General features: G+C 34.8%; 1 protein-coding gene across 2 annotated transcripts in view; it reads left to right on the forward strand.

The window, feature by feature from the left end:
* The window catches only part of UPF2 (UPF2 regulator of nonsense mediated mRNA decay), a 102,348-nt gene that overhangs the window by 49,328 nt on the left and 31,547 nt on the right, over positions 1-21,473 (forward strand). For both annotated transcript variants that reach the window (XM_077897233.1, XM_077897234.1), the window contains exons 9-14: positions 4,613-4,721; positions 12,605-12,718; positions 15,648-15,764; positions 17,151-17,336; positions 19,174-19,377; positions 20,090-20,365. In XM_077897233.1, the coding sequence (XP_077753359.1) occupies positions 4,613-4,721; positions 12,605-12,718; positions 15,648-15,764; positions 17,151-17,336; positions 19,174-19,377; positions 20,090-20,365 (1,006 nt within the window). The remainder of the gene's footprint in view (positions 1-4,612; positions 4,722-12,604; positions 12,719-15,647; positions 15,765-17,150; positions 17,337-19,173; positions 19,378-20,089; positions 20,366-21,473) is intronic.

Raw genomic sequence — 21,473 nt, forward strand, 5'->3', positions numbered from 1 at the left:
TTTCACGTGGCCAATTCCCACAGAGCAAAAACCAGCATTGCTAACTACCTGGAAAGGCATAAAAGACTTAAGATCTTCTGGGGAATCATTATTATTATTATTTTAAAAATCTTTGAAATTAAAAGCACTGAAAGCACTTAGCTCAGTTGTCAGGTCACTGACAGGAGCCTGAATGGCTAGCACAGACTGCTTCACTTTAAGAAAGTTAGCCATATCTACCTTTCTTTTGGGACTGGGAAAAAGTTTTGATATAGATTGGGCTGACCTCCTAGAAGAAGAAAAAATGAAATAAAGTATAAGTGCCTTGTCCAGGAAAGGAAGAAAAAGGAAATGATAGGTTAAAATTTTTGGTGTTAAGCGAGTATAATCTCAAATTGTAGTGAAAAATACATTGAGAAAGACATCCAAAATTAAAATTAATTTTAAAAATTGGAACTGGTTCTTAAAATCTAAATAGGAAAACATTTAGAAAATACGAAGAAAAAGAACATTTAAAAGTTTAAGAAATGAGCCAGATTATACACTAGAAATATTCTTAAACGCACTTGAAAATCTCAGTGAAACAATTGTTGGGGAAAAATAAACATTTCCAAATTATTTCAAGATAAAATAAAGTAGACCAGTGAAGTTAACAGTTAATTTCATCTTAAATAGACCAAGACTAGATAGCTTTATTGAGTTCTTTCAATTTTTTATGGAACTAGTGATTTCTCTACTGTCTCATTTGTTCCAGTGTTGAAAAGCAAACTTGCCATTTCATACTATGAGTTAGGCAGACTCTTAAGAGCAAGGAAGTCTGAAAACTTGACCAATCTCACTTTTGAACATTGATATAAAAATCCTAAATAAAAACTAGCAAATCATGTTTAATGTATATTAAATAAAAATCTAGCAGGATTAGAGGATTGGTTTCAGGATTAAAAAGATATTTTAAATAGGAAACATATAAAATAGGAGACTATGATTATCCTATTAATTGTATAAAAATATTTGAGAAGCTAGCATTGATAAAATGTAAAACTTGATGAAGTTTAATATTTTTTTAAAATAAAAATCAGATGGAAAAAAATCAGATGGTACTTCCTTTTGGTGGTGAAGAATATTTTAGACTAAAAACTAACAATAATTAAAAAAAAAAAAAAAACCTATGGGTGCCTGAGCGGCTTAGTTGGTTAAGTGTCCAACTCTTCAACTCAGGATTGTGAATTCAAGCCCTGCATTGGGCTCTGCACTGGACACAGAGCCAACTTAAAAAATAATAATAATAATTAAAAAAATAAACCTAGTTGTGGGATACAAGTAACATTTATTTATTTAACAGATGTTTACCGAGCACCTACTATATTGTTGGCACTGTGTTGAATAATAGCAAACTATCTTCCATGGAGCTTACATTCTAGTGGGGAAGGGTGACAAGATAATAAACACAATAAGTTAAGTAGATTGTATAATATGTAAGAAGGTGATAAATGCTACTTTAAAAAAATAGTGCAGAATAGGGGATTCTGGCGTAGGGGTGGGTAGATTTGTGGATTCAGCTGAGTATTTGAAAGCAGTTTCACTGAGGAGGTGTCAGTTAGAAGTAAGACGTGGCTTTTGTGAGGGAATAAGTGTAGATATCTGGAGGAAGAAAAAAGCATCTTCCGGCTGAAAGAAGAGCCAGTGTGGAGCTCTGAGGTGAACGTCTAAGCCATCGGAGGGTTTAACCAAAGCAGCTAAGACTGGAAACCACAGAAGCACTAATTGAGAGAGTTAGAACCTGAGCCTCCTGACTCCGAGCACATTCCTTCCTCTTTGTTGTCTTATGACTTCATTTTTTGTGTTCATTCAACGTATTCTTCATTTTTCTGATCTGAAATTGTGGCATTTGGGAGTAGTAGAACTCAGGCATAGTTTAAATTCATTTATTTGTGTTTGGCCAATGGCTATGAACTGAAACAGAAGAAAGTATTTGTTGCTAAAGTGAGTTTGAAAAACAAATGAAAACTTAATATATTCTAACTATAATGTACATTACAGTTATATTAAAGTACAATATTCTGGGATCCCTGGGTGGCGCAGCGGTTTGGCGCCTGCCTTTGGCCTGGGGCGTGATCCTGGAGACCCGGGTTCGAATCCCACATCGGGCTCCCGGTGCATGGAGCCTGCTTCTCCCTCTGCCTGTGTCTCTGCCTCTCTGTCTCTCTCTGTGTGACTATCATGAATAAATAAATAAAATCTTTAAAAAAAAAAATAAAGTACAATATTCTAACCAAAGTTTAAAAACTTAGAAAGTAAACTTGCGGGCAGCCCCAGTGGCTCAGTGGTTTAGCGCCGCCTGCAGCCCAGGGTGTGATCCTGGAGACCCTGGATAGAGTCCCACGTCGGGCTCCCTGCATGAAGCCTGCTTCTCCCTCTGCCTGTGTCTCTGCCTCTCTCTCTCTCCTGTGTATTCTCATGAATAAATAAAATCTTTTTTTAAAAAAAAAAAGAAAGAAAGTAAACTTGCTGTTAGTGTGAATCTGTTATGCAAGAAAATTGAAGGTTCATTTGTCCCAGGCTTTTTTTATACTAATAGACATGAAGAAAATGACTACATATTTATGAGAGTATCTCACAGGAAAACTTCATTTATGTAATAATCAAGGAGTAATGTGCCCCACATGTGCACATTTTCTTTGTAACGGGCTGTTAACCTTCGTTGATAAAACTTTCTAAATAATTAAAAAAACATTTAATGTAACATTTAATATTAAGTGTCTTGATTTAGATCTTTACATAATGGATTGAACTTTTTATTGTTAGAGTAAACACAGATGTGATGCCTTTAACAAAATTGAATCACTACTACAAAGCCACTTTTTCCCTGACCTCTCTCAACATCTATTATTTCTGAAATGGTGATTAAAATATCTACCTCAGGGATCCCTGGGTGGCGCAGCGGTTTGGTGCCTGCCTTTGGCCTGGGGCATGATCCTGGAGACCCGGGATCGAATCCCACATCGGGCTCCCGGTGCATGGAGCCTGCTTCTCCCTCTGCCTGTGTCTCTGCCTCTCTGTCTCTCTCTGTGTGACTATCATGAATAAATAAATAAAATCTTTAAAAAAAAAAAATCTACCTCAGGGGCACGTGGGTGGCTCAGTGGTTGAGCCATCTGCCTTCGGCTCAGGACATGATTCTGGGGTCTGGGATCGAGTCCCTCACTGGGTTTTCCATAGGGGCCTGCTTCTCCCCTGCCTATATCTATATCTATATCTATATCTCTGCCTCTCTGTGTCTCTCTCATGAATAAATAAATAAAATCTTTTTTTTTTTAATTCCCACCTCATAGAATGGTTATTAGGATTAGCAAGCTCAGTAAAGTATATTATTAGGTGCCTAGGACAGAGCCTGGCATGTTAGTAAAATCTAAATGATAATTTTTAAAAGAAATTATAACAAAGAGGAATGCAAAGGTTTTCAGTCTCTTAGGTATGAATTTAAGCACTTTCCTCTACCTTTCAAATTTACCTCCATTCTTCCTTCCTTTGCTATGTTTCTTCCAGGTGAGCCTTTCTGTCCATGCTGAGAGTTTTCCAGATCTAATCCTAAGCCTTGCATGGTGTGCATTGTTTTCTCTGATGATGAAACCATTTTCCTGTATTATTCTATAGTGATGTACTCAGGGATAACCTGTAGGATTATGTGTTTCTGTTCTCAATGGCTTTAGGCTGCCTAGTTATTTGAGCTCTTATGTTGAATTTTTATAGTTTTAAGGTTCCTTCATCACTGCGTTCCCCATAACTTGATATGGTCACCGCAGCTGCTTTTGTTAATTCCTCACTGCTTCTTATCTACAGTGTCTGCTGAGTGTTGCATCATTGGGTAATCATGTTTTATAAAATAATGGCTATGGCAGGAATGGAAAGTAAATTTTAGCTTGTGTGTTCATTTTGATTAGTAGTGCCGCTCTAGAGTGCTGTGTTAATAAGCAGGATTCTGGAGCAGCATTCAGATTTGATGAGAAAGTGCTCTGATAATAAAAGGGGGGTGGCAGCATGAATAACCACATATTTGCCAGTTATTGTCTAGAGTAAGAGAAGATAGATACCGTAGGTGAATCTGAGTAGTTCTATAATGAGTAAGATGCAGAAATTAGTGTGTGGGTTTTGTGATAATATTTTGACTTCTTAGATGCTTTTTTGGTTATTGGTTACCCTTTCACTTTAGACATTAAAGTTTCCAAATAACTTATTTGTGGATAAATAAAAGAAATGGTTTAAAAGGTTTTGCACTATTTAAGTTACCATTGGGTTTGTTTACTTAGTAATTATGTGATTGAAAATTCAGGCCATGTCAAAACTTGGTGTTTTCTGCACTCAGTATATCATGTTATCAAAATTGTATACTCAGTGAAATTACAGATGTGCAGTAAAAGCACTGAATAGAAAATACCAGATTATTAATAAGCTTTTGCAAAGCAAATTAAATTTCCATATACTTCATTATGATGGCAATAAATAGGCACGTCTGTACGATTACTAGTTTTTATCATCATTTAATGTGTGAATATATCTGAGAAAGTTTAAATTTTAAAATGAATTACTTCTGGTATGTCTTTCCTTTTACATATATCACATATAACTTTTGCAGGTTGGATTTGCTACCATTTTATGCAAGATTGGTTGCTACATTGCATCCCTGCATGTCTGATGTAGCAGAGGATCTTTGTTCCATGCTGAGGGGGGATTTCAGATTTCATGTATGTATTTAAGCATTTTTTGTTATATATGTATATACACACATTTATATACTTCTAAGTTGAATGAGGATTCTTTAAGAATATGATTATTATGTTGATAAGCATATTTTTGAAATTTGATAGTGGTTTAACAGTTCAGAATGTATGGACTTCTGAGTTTTTAAAATGTAAATTTTCTCAACAAAGCTTGAAATTGATGAGTGATATTCCAATTTGGAGATGAGCTGTCGCCACTACTTTGTTTCCTACAGGTTCTACACTTTTTGCTTTTGTAAAGGAAAAACCATTCTCTAAGGTCAAGAGAGCCAGCAGGTCTCATTTGTGTTCCCAGAAGAAACATAGAATTGGCCATGCAAGTCAGGGCATAGTGCCTGGAGGATGCTCTTTTAGATGTTGGGAGTCTAAATGTCTGGGGCATACAAGGTTGCATAATTGATCTGATCAATGAATGCTGTCTTAGCCCATGTTTTTACTGATTCTTGCCTTAACAATTTTTACCTTGTATAGTGGTAAGTTCTTTAAAGAGTAGCCTGGTAAGTACCAGGGACTGGTTTCCAGACAGCTTCTTTCCCTTTGGAGTCCTAAGAATCTTAACAGATTGCCTGTTAGTGGTTCTCCAAACCCATACCACCCAGTCACCTAGTGCAAGTGGTATAAATACAGACTTGAAAGCAGAAAATGATTGCTTAAAAGTGACTGAAAGTGAATATTGGTAGACTGAAAAGACATGAAATTGAGATGGTTATGTTAGCCATTGGGAAAATGGTGTCAGTACAACTTAGCTTTATAGCAATTTGCTTGGAATGCAAATAAATGTTTACTATGCTGAGTATGTACTTTATTGCACTCATTATACACAAATTGGTATTGCTGAGTCCTCAGAACAGAAATAATTTCTAAGATCAGGAATCTCACAATGTAGTTGGGAAGACAAGGCACAAATACAAAAATGAGTGAAATAAACATTTAAACTCTAAATATATACGATATTAGGAGGAATTGCATGCTTCATTGCCAAGTGAATTGTTTAAGAGTCAAAGCCTTGAGTTCAGAGGAAGGAGAATGTCTCAGTGAGGAGTGGGATGACCTCTAAAGGCTTCTTGCCATAGGAGGTAATTTACATGAGATTTGTGGTTAAGATTTTTCTGGGGCAGTTTTTGGTGAAGTGTGTTTTGGATTTTCATACATAGTATTAGGCAAGGACAAGTTTCTGTGTTTAAAAGCAGTTTGGAAGCACTGAGCCCAAAAGAGTTAAGTGGTTTTGTTTTTTGTTTTCTTATAAGAATTCCTAAAGCTTTAATAGGGTAATGTGCACCTTGAGCCTTCTGGAAGGGATCAAATATGTAGTCACTCAAAGAACACATTTTGATAAATGCTGCCAGTTTGGGGACTGATGCATCAAGAGTCATGTTCTTGTTGATTTATTTAATCCTATCATGCAAAAAAAGAAACTTGTACTGGCAGACAGTATGACTCTGTTACATGAGCTATATGCATATGCCCATCAACCAAATCCAAAAACAACACACAGGTTGCTAGACTAAGCCTAATTGGTGCTTTTGGTGAGAAACTTAAGATTAAGAATATTTTATTCATGTATCTTTTGCCTCCCACCTCTGATAGTTGGGATGGGAGTTGAGGGATTTGGCAGTTTTGTTCCTGCTGTAATGCTGTATTACAACTCAAAGATGGAGCAGAATTTTGGGAGAATACTATCGGAACCACTGCTTTCAGGGGAGAGAAAAAAAGATACTTGAGGTCACGGATCACTTCTGCCTTCTGGAGATCTATCTTTCCCTACCCTGACATCTGCAGACTTTGCCAGCACCTTGTTTTTGGTCTGTATGTATGCTTGACACTTTCCCATCCGTAAGTGAAAATAAAATAATAGCCACAAGAAAATGTCTTTCAACCTCATGTCCATCCTCTTTCATTTGCTTCTTGTTTGGGGTTTTTTAGAGGATACTTGTCTCTTCTGCTTCTGACATCTACCCTTTGTCTCACTGTCCTCACCCTGGCAGGGACCACCAGCAGCCTCCTAATTGCTTTATGTTAGTTGAGGTCCTTGCAGATTCTGAACTGCTGGACTGTTGTTTTCTGTCATTCTGTCTCCACCACTTGCTGGCATTGTTAATTTTGGTCAAGTTACTTAAGTGGGAGTTATACTGATATCTTTTTAAATGGGATTGTTCTTATGGATTAAACTAGGTTATGATAATGTAAGTTCATCACATAGTGCTCAGACGTAGGTATTATTACAATAATAATTATCCCTTCTCTCCCACCACTCTCCTGGTTCTTACTTATGACTGTTACTCTCAATATCTCTTATCAATAGTTAAATACCTTTTACTTTTTTCCAACTGAGTTTGTATGTTCGTGTTCCCCACACTTTCTTCCTTTATCCTCCTTTTTGACAGAACACATTTACCTGGGGTCCAGTTGACTTTTATTTCTCAACAGCTTCAAATACATTTCTCTTGTCAGAACCTCTCTTGGTGCGCTTAGTAAGTTCTCATGTAATTCATATGTCCATTAAATAAACTCATGACTTCTCAGAAAACATTGTTATCCTTCACTGCCTCATATCAACTTCTGTTGCATCTGTAAATTTGAAATATTTTTTCTCTAATCAGTCACTAAGAGAAATACTTCTGCTTTTGCCCCTTGGACATTCAGGAGCTAATGTCCACCAGATTCTGTTGGTAATATCTTCTGAAACACTTCCTCACATCTAGTATCTCCTCTTCATAGCTTGAATTAGGAGAATAGTGTTTTACTCAGGCTTCCATGTCTCTAGAGGCCTACTGTCTAATTCCAACATATTGTCACAATCACACTTGCCCTTTGCTTAAGAACCTCACCTGAGAAAACTGGATAACAAAACTATATGAAATCTCATTTAGTAGTCAAAGAAATTGTAGTTAAAACAACAGAATTTGCTAATTTGACCAACAGAATAGTAGAGATAATAGAAGTGAAAAACCACATGTACTTAAGGTCAGAATTTGGTAGGAAATTGGTAGTATGTTTCAAGATCCGTAGAGGCATTTATACATTGGACAGCTTTCAATAAATAATCCTATATATCCAAAAAAGCTTTATTCACATCATGAATTGTAGGGAAAAAGTGGAAAATAAGCGCTAAAAGCCCAACAGTGAATTAAGAAAATGATCATATAATGACAATGCTGAAATGATATAAAGCCATTGAAAGTAACATTTACCAAAAAATTTTCATAACATATAGCAAGTGCTGTTTTTGGTGGAAAAAAAAAAAGCAAGCTATAAAATCTTACACAGAATAAATTTACAATTATGTTAAATTGTTTGGAAAGTAAACAGAAAAGAATTACATATTAATATGTTAGCAGCGGCCGTCTTTGGATAGTGGGACAATAAGTATTTTTTCCTTTCTAATTTTCCGTGTTCTCTAGATTTTCAACAGAGCCTACTTCTTAAATTTTTTTTTTAATTTTTATTTATTTATGATAGTCACAGAGAGAGAGAAGCAGAGACACAGGCAGAGGGAGAAGCAGGCTCCATGCACCGGGAGCCCGATGTGGGACTCGATTCTGGGTCTCCAGGATCGCGCCCTGGGCAAAGGCAGGTGCCAAACTGCTGCACCACCCAGGGATCCCAACAGAGCCTACTTCTTTAACAATGAAGGAACAGGGGCACCTGGATGGCTCAGTGGTTGAGTGTCTGCCTTTGGCTCAGGTGGTGATCCTGGGGTCCTGGGATCGAGTCCTGCGTTGGGCTCCTTGCAGGGAGCCTGCTTCTCCCTCTACCTGTGTCTCTACTTCTATGTCTCTCATGAATAAATAAATAAAATCATAAAAAAAAACAAAAAGAACAGTGAAGGGACAGCTTTTATTTAAATATAAGCATACCAGCCTAACTGATTGACATTTTTAAAATTAGTGGTCTTTCAGGGGCACCTGGGTGTCTCAGTCAGTTAAGTGTCTGCCTTTGGCTCAGGTCATGATCCCACCTGGGATCAAGCCCCACATTGGGCTCCCTGCTTAGCGGAGAGCCTGCGTCTCCCTCTACCTCTGCCTGCCACTCCCCGTGCTAGTGCTTGCTTTATCTTTATCTTTTCTTTCTTTTCTTTTCTTTTCTTTTCTTTTCTTTTCTTTTCTTTTCTTTTCTTTTCTTTTCTTTTCTTTTCTTTTTTTCTTCTCTTTTCTCTTTTCTCTTCTCTTCTCTCTCTCTTTTCTTTTCTCAGTTTCAAATAAATAAAACTTTAAAAAAGTGGTCTTTCAGCTTTTTAAATCAAGTCTCTATAATGGTAAAATAAGTTGACCACATATCCCAGTTTGGCATATTTATATATAAATTCTGTCTATTTGCAATTGTATGAAATATTTTATGTAAATTTATTTAAAAAATATAAATGGAAAAGTCTGAGATCAAAAACATAAATAGAAGTTCCAAGATTTTTTTCTCACACTCTAGTAGATCAAGAGTCTTACGTACCCTACCCTGGAGATCAATGGTCCACAGCATAAAATAAATAAACTTTTTGAAGGCAAATTTACTTGTTTATAGACTAGTGCCTTCTTAGTATCTTGCATATAGTAGATTTTCCAAAAAATTAGAATGATTAAATGAATACAGTTTATGTAGAACAAAGTGAGCAAATTATAGAGGATGAGGTATAATGCCTATTTGAGTGAGTTTGTAATGAAGGACTAGTTTGCGGCCGAGGATCTTCCTAGATAGGCATGAGAAATCCATACTTTTTATATGTTGATGTATCTGAAGAGTTTTTATTAATGCTTATGAATTTAGTTATTCAGTTGATCTCAGTTTCAACTGTCATTAATGAGTTATAAGCAACATTTTTACTAATAAAGATTGATTATATAAGTAAAATTCTGTAAGAGACATTGAATTAGAAATATATAGAAATTTTACATTGTTAATTCATTTACTTATGCAGAAGTGTTTTGACATACCTTGTGATCATAAGGAGTCAACAAATGAGACAGGAAAATATATGAGTGAGGAGTCAGAATAAGTTAGTCTTTTTTATAAGCTATAGCCTTTTATTTATTTTTATTTTTAAAAATTTAAAAAAGATTTTATTTACTAGAGAGAAAGAAAGAGAGAACAGAGAGAGAAGGAGAAGCAGACCCCTGCTGAACAGGAAATCCAATGCAGGGGCTTGATCCCAGAACCCTGTGATCCTGACCTGAGCTGAAGGCAGAGGCTTAACCGACTGAGCCACCCAGGCCCCCCAAGTTACAGCGTTTTAAAAAGCCTTCATCTTTTTTCATCTGAAAATGAGGGAGTGAGATAATTGATTTTTCATAATACATTTAAAAATTCTATCATGTTGGTTGTACCTCTTTCAATAATATTTAAGAATAATTTTGAATGATACACTATGTTTCATGTTTTGAAAGTTATAATGCTCAGTAATACCTAAAATTGTATGATGTTTCACAGCAGTTATTAAGAACTTACGTATCCAGAATCACCCAAAGAGATTTAAAGGCATGTTTGTATATTTCCCATCCCCACTTCCTCTGAAGATTCAGTTTTAGTGTATTATTTTTGAAATGCTTGCATATATGTTTTTTGTCTGTGAAAGAAACACATGCTCTTATGTGGGTTATTTAGAAAATATAAAATAAATTAGAAAGAAGAGGGAAGCCCCATAATTTCATCACTTTAAAACAAACCTAATAATCTTTTTGTATATTTTCTTTACCTTTTTTCCTCTGTAGTTTTTTTTGGGGGGAGGGTGAGGGGGGATGAATTCATAGTATATGTGTAATTTTCCATTATTTCTCACTGAGAAGCATTTTGCAGCCATTTAAGATACCTCTTATACATCTTTTTAAAGGGGTGAGGGTATAATCTTTTGTTCTGTGAAGTATAGCTATTGTTACTACCACCACTACCTCCATCATCATCACCATCCTTATTTTTATCTTTATTTTACCTACTGAGCCGACGGGTTCATGGAATTTATGTGAATTATCCAAGGTCATATACCTCCATAATGGTGCAGAATGACCACAGGAGCTCAGATTTCTGACTATAGATCATTTGCTCTTTTGTATCCCTGCAATACATCTATAAACATTAAGCATTTTCATTTATTTGTTCATTCCACAATAATTTAGTGTCTACATATTAGTGATACATATATGCAAAGATAGATAATAATAGCTAATTTGTTGACCTCTTGCTGATGCCAGGCACTATTGTGCATGCTTTATGTGTATCAGTTGGCTTAAGGCAACAACTTTATGAAGTAGGTTACTTTTATTCTACTTTAAAGATGAGATGCACAGAGTTTAACAGCTAGTAAGTAATAGAGTTAGAATTTAAACCCAGCAAGTCTGATCCAGTGTCCATACTCTTAATGTATCCTAGGAGTTCATAAAATAAGATAAATCAGTTGAAGGGCTTCTCATATGCAGTACTTAGCAAACATTTATTTGTGAAAGGATCTTTATGAAAGCTGTGCTCTTTTCTGAGTTGCAAAAACAGTCAAGGAAGGTTAAAGTTCTATAAGTTGAATTTTATGATTTTATTTTTAATCGATGCAGTTTTATTATGCTTTAATAACTTTATAGTGAGCTTCTAGTTTGCTCTGATGTTTTAAATGAGTAAACATAGTTTTGTTTAAAAATTATCCCTGAAGAGCTAAAAAATTTTAGCACCTACTTTGCTTGCTATAGAAGGTAGGTCCTTAAAAATGAAGATGATGAGTTTAATCTAAGGTGTTAGCTCCCTGAGTATATAGAAGCTTAGTATTTATATAAATGACTGTCATTAATTGTCTAGCTGCTGGTGAGGTTAGGCCCTATTTTAGAACCCAGTATATACTAAGGTGGTAGAATTCTCAAGTCATAGTTAGGACACTGGGATTTTAGTACTGATCTTTCATCAAGTCATTTGAGAGCTTTGTGTTCTTTTGTTTTAACTATTAAATCATAATTATAACAGCTATTGTTTCCTTTCAGGATGTTTTTATGTGGAACAAATAAGATTAGGATAGTAATCTGGAAAAGTAGAAAACATTAAACTAGTTCAAGGGCACCATGTGGAACAAATGAATAAGATAGGAGAGTATTCTGTAAAAATACATTAAATTAGTTTAAGGCACCACCATGTTATTGTCGTTGTTTACATAAAAGGTTTCTAGACTGTAGGTTGTTTTCTGATGAAAATGTAATCCATTTACATACACTTTGATATAACATGTTTGCATTGTACTGTTGGAATAGGATTTTGTTGTGCTGAATATTTCTTGAAGTATGTGCCTAAGTTAGAGGGGTTATATTTGCAAAGGATTTAAAATTTGATATATAATTGCTAACGATGATAAAGAACAATGATTATATTGGATATTTCACTGTAATGAATTTATGACAAAAATCCAGTTCATAAGTGTAATACACAAGCCTTATTAATAGTTTTGCTTAAGGTGAGCTCTTGGTGCTTATTGTTTTTAAAGCAGCATTTCCTAAAATTTGTTCCTTATAGTATTAATTTAATGGGATGTTAACTAGTAGTTGCTACTATTTCAAAAGGAGGTCTGTATTGCTAAATAAATTTGAGATAAATTGAATTAAATTAGGTTAAATAGGCTTCTTTACTTGAGAACCTATTTAAGCCCAATAAAGTGCATTGTTTCCCCCAAATTATTTGACCATGGAACTGTTTGCAAATCATATCCCAGCACTTGTGTTCCACAGAGCATATTTTGCCTTAACTTAAAATAATCTGTATAGCAAGAAATTTAGCTAAATTTATTTAAAATATTTAGAGTCAATGCAGTCTTATTAAAATTACATTTCTTGTCACAGAGATTTCAAAATATTAATTCTCTAAGCTAATGTCTCTTTTCTCTTAATTTGTAGGTACGAAAAAAGGACCAGATCAATATTGAAACAAAGAACAAAACTGTTCGCTTTATTGGAGAATTAACTAAATTTAAGATGTTCACTAAAAATGATACACTACATTGTTTAAAGGTTAGTGCTACATTATTTGGTTTGTTTTCTTTTTCCAAAAATTTGTTTATTTATTCATGAGAGAGGCAGAGACACAGGCAGAGGGAGAAGCAGGTTCCCTTCAGGAACCCTGATGTGGGACTCCAGGATCACCACTTGAGCCAAAGGCAGATGCTCAACCACGGAGCCACCCAGGTGTCCCTTGAGTTGTTTTCAATAGACAAATTTAAAGTTTTAGTTATAAATGCTGGAAAAAATGAAATAAGTAAGGAATATTTGTTTAATCTGAAGGAAGACAAAGGAATAAGAAGGAGCATTAAACAGATGAGCAGACTAGAAAACAAATAATATGGTAGGTAGAAACGTAGCTATCACAGCAATTACGTGAAATGTAAAAGGACAAAATACAAGAGCCTGAAGAATATAAGACTTGATTTAAACAACATTGTAGGTAGCCTGCAAAACGATAACCTTAAGTATGAAGACCAGGAAGGCTAACAAAAAAGATGGGTGGAATATATCATGAAAGCACTGACTAAGAGATCCCTGCATGGCTTGCAGTTTAGTGCCTGCCTTCGGCTCAGGGTGTAATCCTGAAGTTCCAGGATCGAGTCCCACATCAGACTCCCTGCATGGAACCTGCTTCTCCCTCTGCCTATGTCTCTGCCTCTCTCTCTTGTCTTTCAAGAATAAAAATAAAATCTTAAAAAAAAAAAAAAAAGAAAACACTGACTAAAAGTCACCTGGTCTCAGGGTTCCTGTGTGGCACAGTAGGTTGAGCATCTGATTCTCTGTTTCAGCTACAGTGGTGATTGATCTTGGGGTAATGGGATTGAGCCCCATGTTGGGCTCTATGCTGGGTATGGAGTCTATCTGACATTTTCTCTCCTTCCCCTGCTGCTCCTCCCACTCATGCTCTCTCTGAAATAAAAAAGTCTTTTAAAAAAAATTTACCTGTTTTCATAATTGGCAAGCAACTAAGGTACAAAGCATTTATTAGGAATAAAGGACAGTTTGTAATGGTGAAAAGTGAATTTTAACAGGAAAGTATTACCTTCCTGAATTGATATGAATCCAGTAAGGGACCTTCAAAATATATAAAGCAAAAATGAACAAGGAAAGAAGTAAACAAATTCACAATCATAGTGAGAGACTTAGAAATACCTTTCAGTAGCTTAAAAGAAGAGGCAGACGAAATCAATACATATATACAGAATTGAACAATACAGTTAACCTGGATCTAATTAACACTATACCCAAGAGCATCAGAATTTAAAATCTCTTTAGATGCAGGTGGATCACCAAAATTTATCAAAAAAAATCATAGCAAATTAGGAAAGACAAATTATTGAGATTATGTTTTCTGTCCACAATGGAGTTAAGCTAGATGTTGGTAAGTAATTCTATGTGGTAAAGTTGATGCAGCAGAGATGTAATAACTCTGCATTTGGAAAGTATGACTAACAATGATATATTTTGTATCAAATTGATTTCCTGGGGATCCCTGGATAGCTCAGCAGTTTGGCGCCTGCCTTTGGCCCAGGGCGCGATCCTGGAGTTCCAGGATCAAGTCCCGCGTTGGTCTCCCTGCGTGGAGCCTGCTTTCCCTCCTCCTGTGTCTCTGCCTCTCTCTCTCTCTTTCTCCCAATCTCTGTGTCTATCATAAATAATTTAAAAAAATTGATTTCCTTAGGATATTAGGTATATTATACAAAGCGAGACTTCTGGATTCAAAAACATTTGGAAAACTCTGAGTTTAATATATCAAGTTTCTTATTGCTTGATTTCTTAAGAGTGTTTAAAATATTAATAGTCATTGTAAATATTCAAGGGGTTAAGTTTCCTAAATATACTTGGAGCATCTCAGAAGACAACAGAGTACATTTAGGGAAACTCTGGACAGCATTTTAAGAGGGATTGTGAAAGATTTCCCAATGCTGTAATTGAAGGGAATCATACTATGGAACAATTTAAACATTAGTATATTTATTTATAGTAATTGTCACAAATACATAGGAAGGATATACATTTCTTTGACATAGAAATTCCATTTCTCTATGTTTGTTTTAAGGAAATAATCATAAACATGCATGAATTTATCTTTAAGGATGTTTGTCCCACAGTTGTTTAAGTAGCAAGAAATCATAAACAATTTTAATATCCAATAAATAATCCAGTAGTGTAGTTCATGTTATGCAGTAATGATCCCCTTTTAAATCATGCCACAGAAGGACAAATAAGCACACAGCAAAAATCATATTAACTAAAAAACACCAAGTCATTAAATGATGTGGTTTGTTTGAATCTGTTTTGGTTTAGAAAATATACATAGAGAAAGATTGGGAGGATGAATATTGAAATGCTATGATAATGTGGTCTAACCACATAGGTCAGAACTTTACAAGTAAATGTCATACAAACAAGAAAAAAAAACCCATTTAGGAAATGTTAGCTGTGTATGTCACAGATGTTTAAGTACATAGCATCTCATAGTCCTTATAGAAAGGACTTTGATACTGGTTTTCATGTATTTATTTATCTGAAAGAAAAGGAGTTAAGTATATTGAAGTTTTAAATTTTTTGTGGCTGAACACAAAAGATACTCAGCAAGCAATGAAGCTTGTTTTTTTGTTTTTGTTTTTAAGATTTTATTTATTTATTCATGAGAGGCAGAAAGAGAGGCAGAGACATAGGCAGAGGGAGAAGCAGGCTCCCTGTAGGGAGCCTGATGTGGGACTCCAGGATCATGCCCTGAGCCGAAGGCAGACGCTTAACCGCTGAGCCACCCAGGCGTCCCAGCAATGAAGCTTGTTAAGTTAAAGTAGACTAGCTTTTGTTTTTCACACTGATATTTTTGAAGTTGTTATACACATTAGATCTGTACTTTCTTTCTTTAATAGGATTGAAGTGTTGTCTTTGTGTTTTCTCATCATCATCATTATTATTACAGATGCTTCTGTCAGACTTTTCCCATCACCATATTGAAATGGCATGTACTCTGCTGGAAACATGTGGAAGATTTCTTTTCAGATCGCCAGAATCACACCTGAGGACCAGCGTACTTTTGGTAAGGGCTTGAAGTTCTTGATTTACTTCAGGGGTTAGAATATTAACCAGTGCCTGTGAGCCTGTGATCTTGCTCTGCTATATAAGTAAGCATTTCTCCCTAAATTAGAACCACTCATATATATATATATGTTGGCCATTCCAGGAGTTGTAGGAATTTTTCTCACTTGGCTGTCAGTGAGTTTCACAATATTTTAAAGGAGGATTGAGTTCAATCCCAAATAACTTGATAGATGATGCAAATGAGCAAGTACTGTTAATATTGTTATATTATAGCTTTTTATGGATGTTCTTGAATCTTCAAAGAAGCCATTGTTAATGTGCCATCAGTATATAAATTATAAGCTTAAAAATATAAAATTTAATTTTTAAATTAAAAACTATAAGCTTGAAAAATTAACTTGGGATGGAAGTTCCTTCTTAAGCTACTTAAGGAAGTTACTTCTTAAGTTACTTTAGGATGCTGAAACAGTCATCAAGTTTATTAAGCAATTAAGTTATTATGCTTGATAATACCCATGCATTGCCTTGGGAAAATAGGAAGTATAGTGGCAGAGGGAATATTGGTGTTAAAGAGAGCTCAGGTTTAGGAATCCCTGGGCCATATACTGTCATTAGATCAGTGTTGCTGCTACAAAAGTCTTGACTGTGTCATTTGCTTTAGATAACTTACTTTTTGGAATCCATACGTAAGCCTGAATAGTCTCTGCCAGTAACATTTAATATGAAGAAACAATTTTTTTCTAGTAAAAATATTATGGAAGGCCGTCAAGTGGAATTGATTTTCAAAATCTGTGTAGGCTTATATCACACTAACCACTTAAGTCATTCCAAGTTCAAATTTTTATTGTAACAAGGAAAAAATTGTTCTTGCTCTTTGGCTCAGGCTCTCGAGGTTAAATGAGACAGTGCATGTAAAAATGTAATAGAGCTAACTTTTAATGTCTTATATTTATTTACAATATTTGAATTCTCTCTTTTGCTGATCTTGGTGGTACGGATGAATATTGGATTGGCTCGGTGGATCTTTCCCCTCCTTATATTAAAAGCAGCTAGCTAGCCTTTATCATTGGTTAACTGCATCTGTGTTGAATCACTGCCTTTGAGTTGATGTTTATAACCGAAGTTATAAACCTTGGGTGCTTTTAGTTTTCTTGTGTCAGAGTGTAAGGCTTAACACGCTGCAGTCATAGACTAGTTTGTTCTAAAAACACGGTTTTGGTAAAATAGTGTGCTTGCATATTTTTAGGAATACCTAGTGATTGGTTTGTTGTTGTTTTTCCTTTTCTAGTCCTTTATCTTGAAATCTTATCTCTGAAAATAAAAATTTGCTTAGGAATAAACATTTAGAATGAAAGTATTTTGACTTCGACTTTTTTATTTTTAGGAGCAAATGATGAGAAAGAAACAAGCAATGCACCTTGATGCAAGGTATGTTACAATGGTGGAGAATGCATACTACTACTGCAACCCACCTCCAGCTGAAAAAACAGTGAAAAAGAAACGTCCTCCTCTCCAAGAATATGTCCGGAAACTTTTGTACAAAGATCTCTCCAAGGTTACCACTGAGAAGGTAAATCTCATTGAAACCACAAAGTAATAGTCAATTTGAGGTTTGTAGTAGTGCTAAGATATAATATTCAACCACATTAATTCTTTTTCATCGTAATGATGATAGTTTTAAGAGCAGTGCACGTACTTAGCTTCTAGCCTGTGCACTAAATTGTTTAGGTCAAAACATATGTTTCAGTTTCTCCAGATCAGTTTGTTCATAAATTGCTTCAGTGTTCGGCAAAATACAGGTAAGGAATATAAGCAGCTTGCCTTATTCACATTTTGTAACTGGAGAAGTTGAAGCAGAGCTTCAGCGGTGAAGCTTAGCAGAGTTAAGATTAGATTGCAAATTAAATTGGGATTACTTCTATACAAGTAATCCTAAAATGGAATTCATATGACAATACAGAATATATAGGACATATGTTTGTTTTCTTTTTATGATTCTTACTGAAGTAATAATTCTTTTAATTTTTATTTTGGTGCTATTTATATTTGAAGTTACTACTTTGTTTCTGATATTTTAAATGATTTGACTTTAAATATTCTGCTTCAGTATAGGGGATTCTAATCTTGAATGGGCTTAACGAGGTCCATGGCTCTCTGAAATCTCATAGTTTTGGATCTCTGGGGCTGTTTCGATTTTTCTGGAGGGGAGGATCTGTAGTCTTCCTTAGATTCTCAGCAGGGGTCACTTTCCAGAAAAGGTTAAGAAGTGCTGACCTGTTTTCTTAATTATTGTAGTTATTAGAAACTTCACTTTTAAGTAAGATATGTTGAACAGAACATTTCATGGATAACTCTAGAAGTTGAAACAACACAGTATAGAACTTTTTTTCTTTTTAGGAAAAAAATGTAAAACATTGACTGCTGGACAGAGAAAACCTGTGGGGAGGAGGAAAGGCGTGCAGTAATACATGCAGTCTACATGGGTAGTGAGGAATGATCACACGACTTTGGAAATTGGACTCAACTTTTGAGTCAAAGTCAGAGATAGTAGTTGTTTCAAACAAGCAGTTTGAAAGCTGTTTCAGAATTAGCTAAAAGATTAAAAAATACAGATTGTTATATATTTGAGACAACATTAACATTTCCACTGAAGCTGATTTGAGAACATATTAAGGGCTTGAAAGATGAATGGTGGCTATAGAGTAGAGATGAGAAGAGTGCTTTGCAATATGCCAATAGTATCCTTTTTCCCCCCCAGAATAAAAATGGAAGGAACTCCATTTTAGGTAGAGCTCTACTCACCATCCCGTTACCAGTAGAGTTTTATTTATTTATTTATTTTAAAATTTTGATTATTCATGAGAGACATGGAGAGGCAGAAACAGGCAAAGGGGGAAGCAGGCTCCCTGTGGGAAGCCTGATGTGGAACTTGATCTTAAGACCCTGGGATCATGACCTGAGCCAAAAGCAAAGACTCAACCACTGAGCCACCCAGGTGCCCTGGAAATTTTTGATTTATAAAAAAGTGTCTGAGATTATTTATATTAGTGATATGCAAAAGAAAATACTATTTTTCATAAACCATATAGGAATTTTTTTTTAGCAACCAGATTTTATGAGTGTATATTATTACAAATTTTAGGAGTGTATACTATTACTATTACTATTGAAGATCTGGAAACTCTAGAAAACTTAGGGGCATTATGAAGAGATAAAGGGTAATGTGAATAAGTTTCGCCATAATTAGAAATATATCGCTTTTCTTATCTCTAAAGTGAAGAAGCTGGTAGAAGATCTCTAAAGTATTTTTCATAACAAAAGTTCTATGACCACACAAATATATTATTGGATGTATTAGAGTATTATGTACTTATCTTAGTAATTAAAACAAAATTCCCTTCGTGTAGGTTTTGAGACAGATGCGAAAGTTGCCTTGGCAGGACCAAGAAGTGAAAGACTATGTTATTTGTTGTATGATAAACATCTGGAATGTGAAATATAATAGTATTCATTGTGTAGCCAACCTCTTAGCGGGACTGGTGCTCTACCAAGAAGATGTTGGAATCCATGTTGTGGATGGAGTTTTAGAAGATATTCGATTAGGAATGGAGGTAATGAGGACTTCCCTTAAAGTCATCGAATTGGAGTTTGTAGAGAATTCAAACAACTCTTAAATCTGATTATTGAAAAATAATAATTTGGAAACCTTCCTTTCCCCTTATGATGTCAGCTTATTGTTTCTTCAGACTTACTTTTTTTTTTAATGAACCCTGTTGTTTCAGATTTTGTGGCTTTTTCAGGCTAGTGCTGGAGAGTTTTTTGCTGCTTTTTCTCAAGTTCAGTTAGGCTTATTTTGGAAGAGCATACGAGATTTTTACTATTTCTGGGGCACTAGAATTCAACTTTAGGAATCTATAAATCTCTTAATTAGGTGAATTGGTAATCATTTGATAAGAATTTCTGTAAACCATTTCCTCTTTCTGTTGACTTACCGTTTCCCTAATTCATGGGTTACAGAAAAAGTAAGTTATGGAAAGCTGATAGGGAGGATTACATTTTTAACTGTGTCATCGACTCAGTTAATGATCGCTTAATACTAACTTTAAAATTTAACTTGTTCTTTTTATTAAAACATTTTAAAGACAGCCATTTTTTAGGAATAAAGAATATCCAGGAGTGATCACTTTTTTAGAAAAGAAGGAAAAACTCATTTTTTCTGTTTAGTGTTCTTTCAGTAATTGATATTATCAAGTGACAGACAAGAATTTTACCTCAACACATTACTGTTCTTTAATGGAAATCTATGTGTGTTTTTTCCTTTAGGTTAATCAACCTAAATTTAATCAGAGACGTATCAGCAGTGCCAAGTTCTTAGGGGAACTTTATAATTATCGAATGGTGGAATCAGCTGTTATTTTTAGAACTCTTTATTCTTTTACCTCCTTTGGTGTTAACTCAGATGGCTCTCCAAGTTCACTAGACCCTCCTGAGCACCTTTTCAGAATTAGACTAGTGTGCACTATTTTGGATACTTGTGGCCAGTACTTTGACAGAGGTTCCAGTAAACGAAAACTTGATTGCTTCCTTGTATACTTTCAGGTATGTAAACTCAAATATGCAGTTTGGCATGTTTAATGCATTCCTTGTGTTACAAAAAAATATTAGAGAAGAAATGCAGTAGCATTCATGTATCACATATAAGATGTGTTTGTCATTAGATTTTTTTCTTCCTGTTAAGAATATTCTAGAGATTAAAATATATGATGAATTCTATACAAATATTCAATTTGCACTGTCACTTTTTTGATTAACAATGATCATTAATTCTGGGTATTATTTTGATATGGTTTATATGTGGTGCAGTAATTTATGGATTGTCGTATTTGGTATGGCAGTTTATGGATTACTTGCAATTTTTATACATCTAATAAACATTTTTAACTCATTTGTATTGTTTGTATATCTAAAATTCTTATTTCTAAACAATTTAACCTTTTTTTTTAGAAATGTCATTTTTTGGAAAATATGTTGTTTTCAAAACAGGAAAATATTTGTTCATTCATGGTAAATTTTTGGGTTGTACTTTCCCTCTCTAAGCAGTTAATTATGTAAACTTACAGTGTAGAGCAAGCATGGTATAAATTAAATTCAGATACATACGGAGACAGTTCTACAACCTTTGTAAGGTTGGTGTTCCACCTTAGTTATCTTATAGGTTGGTTGTTTGGAACCTAATCACTATTTCCCATATAATACAATGTTGTTAAGTACTGATTAGGTTGAATTGCTCACTATCAAATTCTCTAGGTATTAGTGAAATAAAGTTCCAAAGTAGCATTCAATTCTATACTATCATTCCATTCTTATTTATTTATTTATTTTTTAAGATTTTACTTATTCCAGAAAGACAGAGAGAGGCAGAGACACACAGGCAGAGAGAGAAGCAGGCTCATTGCAAGGAGCCTAATGTGTGGGACTAGATCCCGGACCCTGGGATCACGCCCTTAGCTGAAGGCAGACTCTCAACCACCAAGCCACCCAGGGTGTCCCTGATCATTCTATTCTATAGAATATCTTGTTAGTGTTTTCTCCATTATTTATTGGTGAAGAAAATAAATTTAAAACTATAACTTTTGAGATATCAAAAATACATCCACATAGTGGTTGATGTTAAGTAGGGTAAATACTCTGGGGGAAGAGCATGTTA

This window comes from Canis aureus, chromosome 5 (assembly GCF_053574225.1).
Source record: "Canis aureus isolate CA01 chromosome 5, VMU_Caureus_v.1.0, whole genome shotgun sequence".
Taxonomy (NCBI): domain Eukaryota; kingdom Metazoa; phylum Chordata; class Mammalia; order Carnivora; family Canidae; genus Canis; species Canis aureus.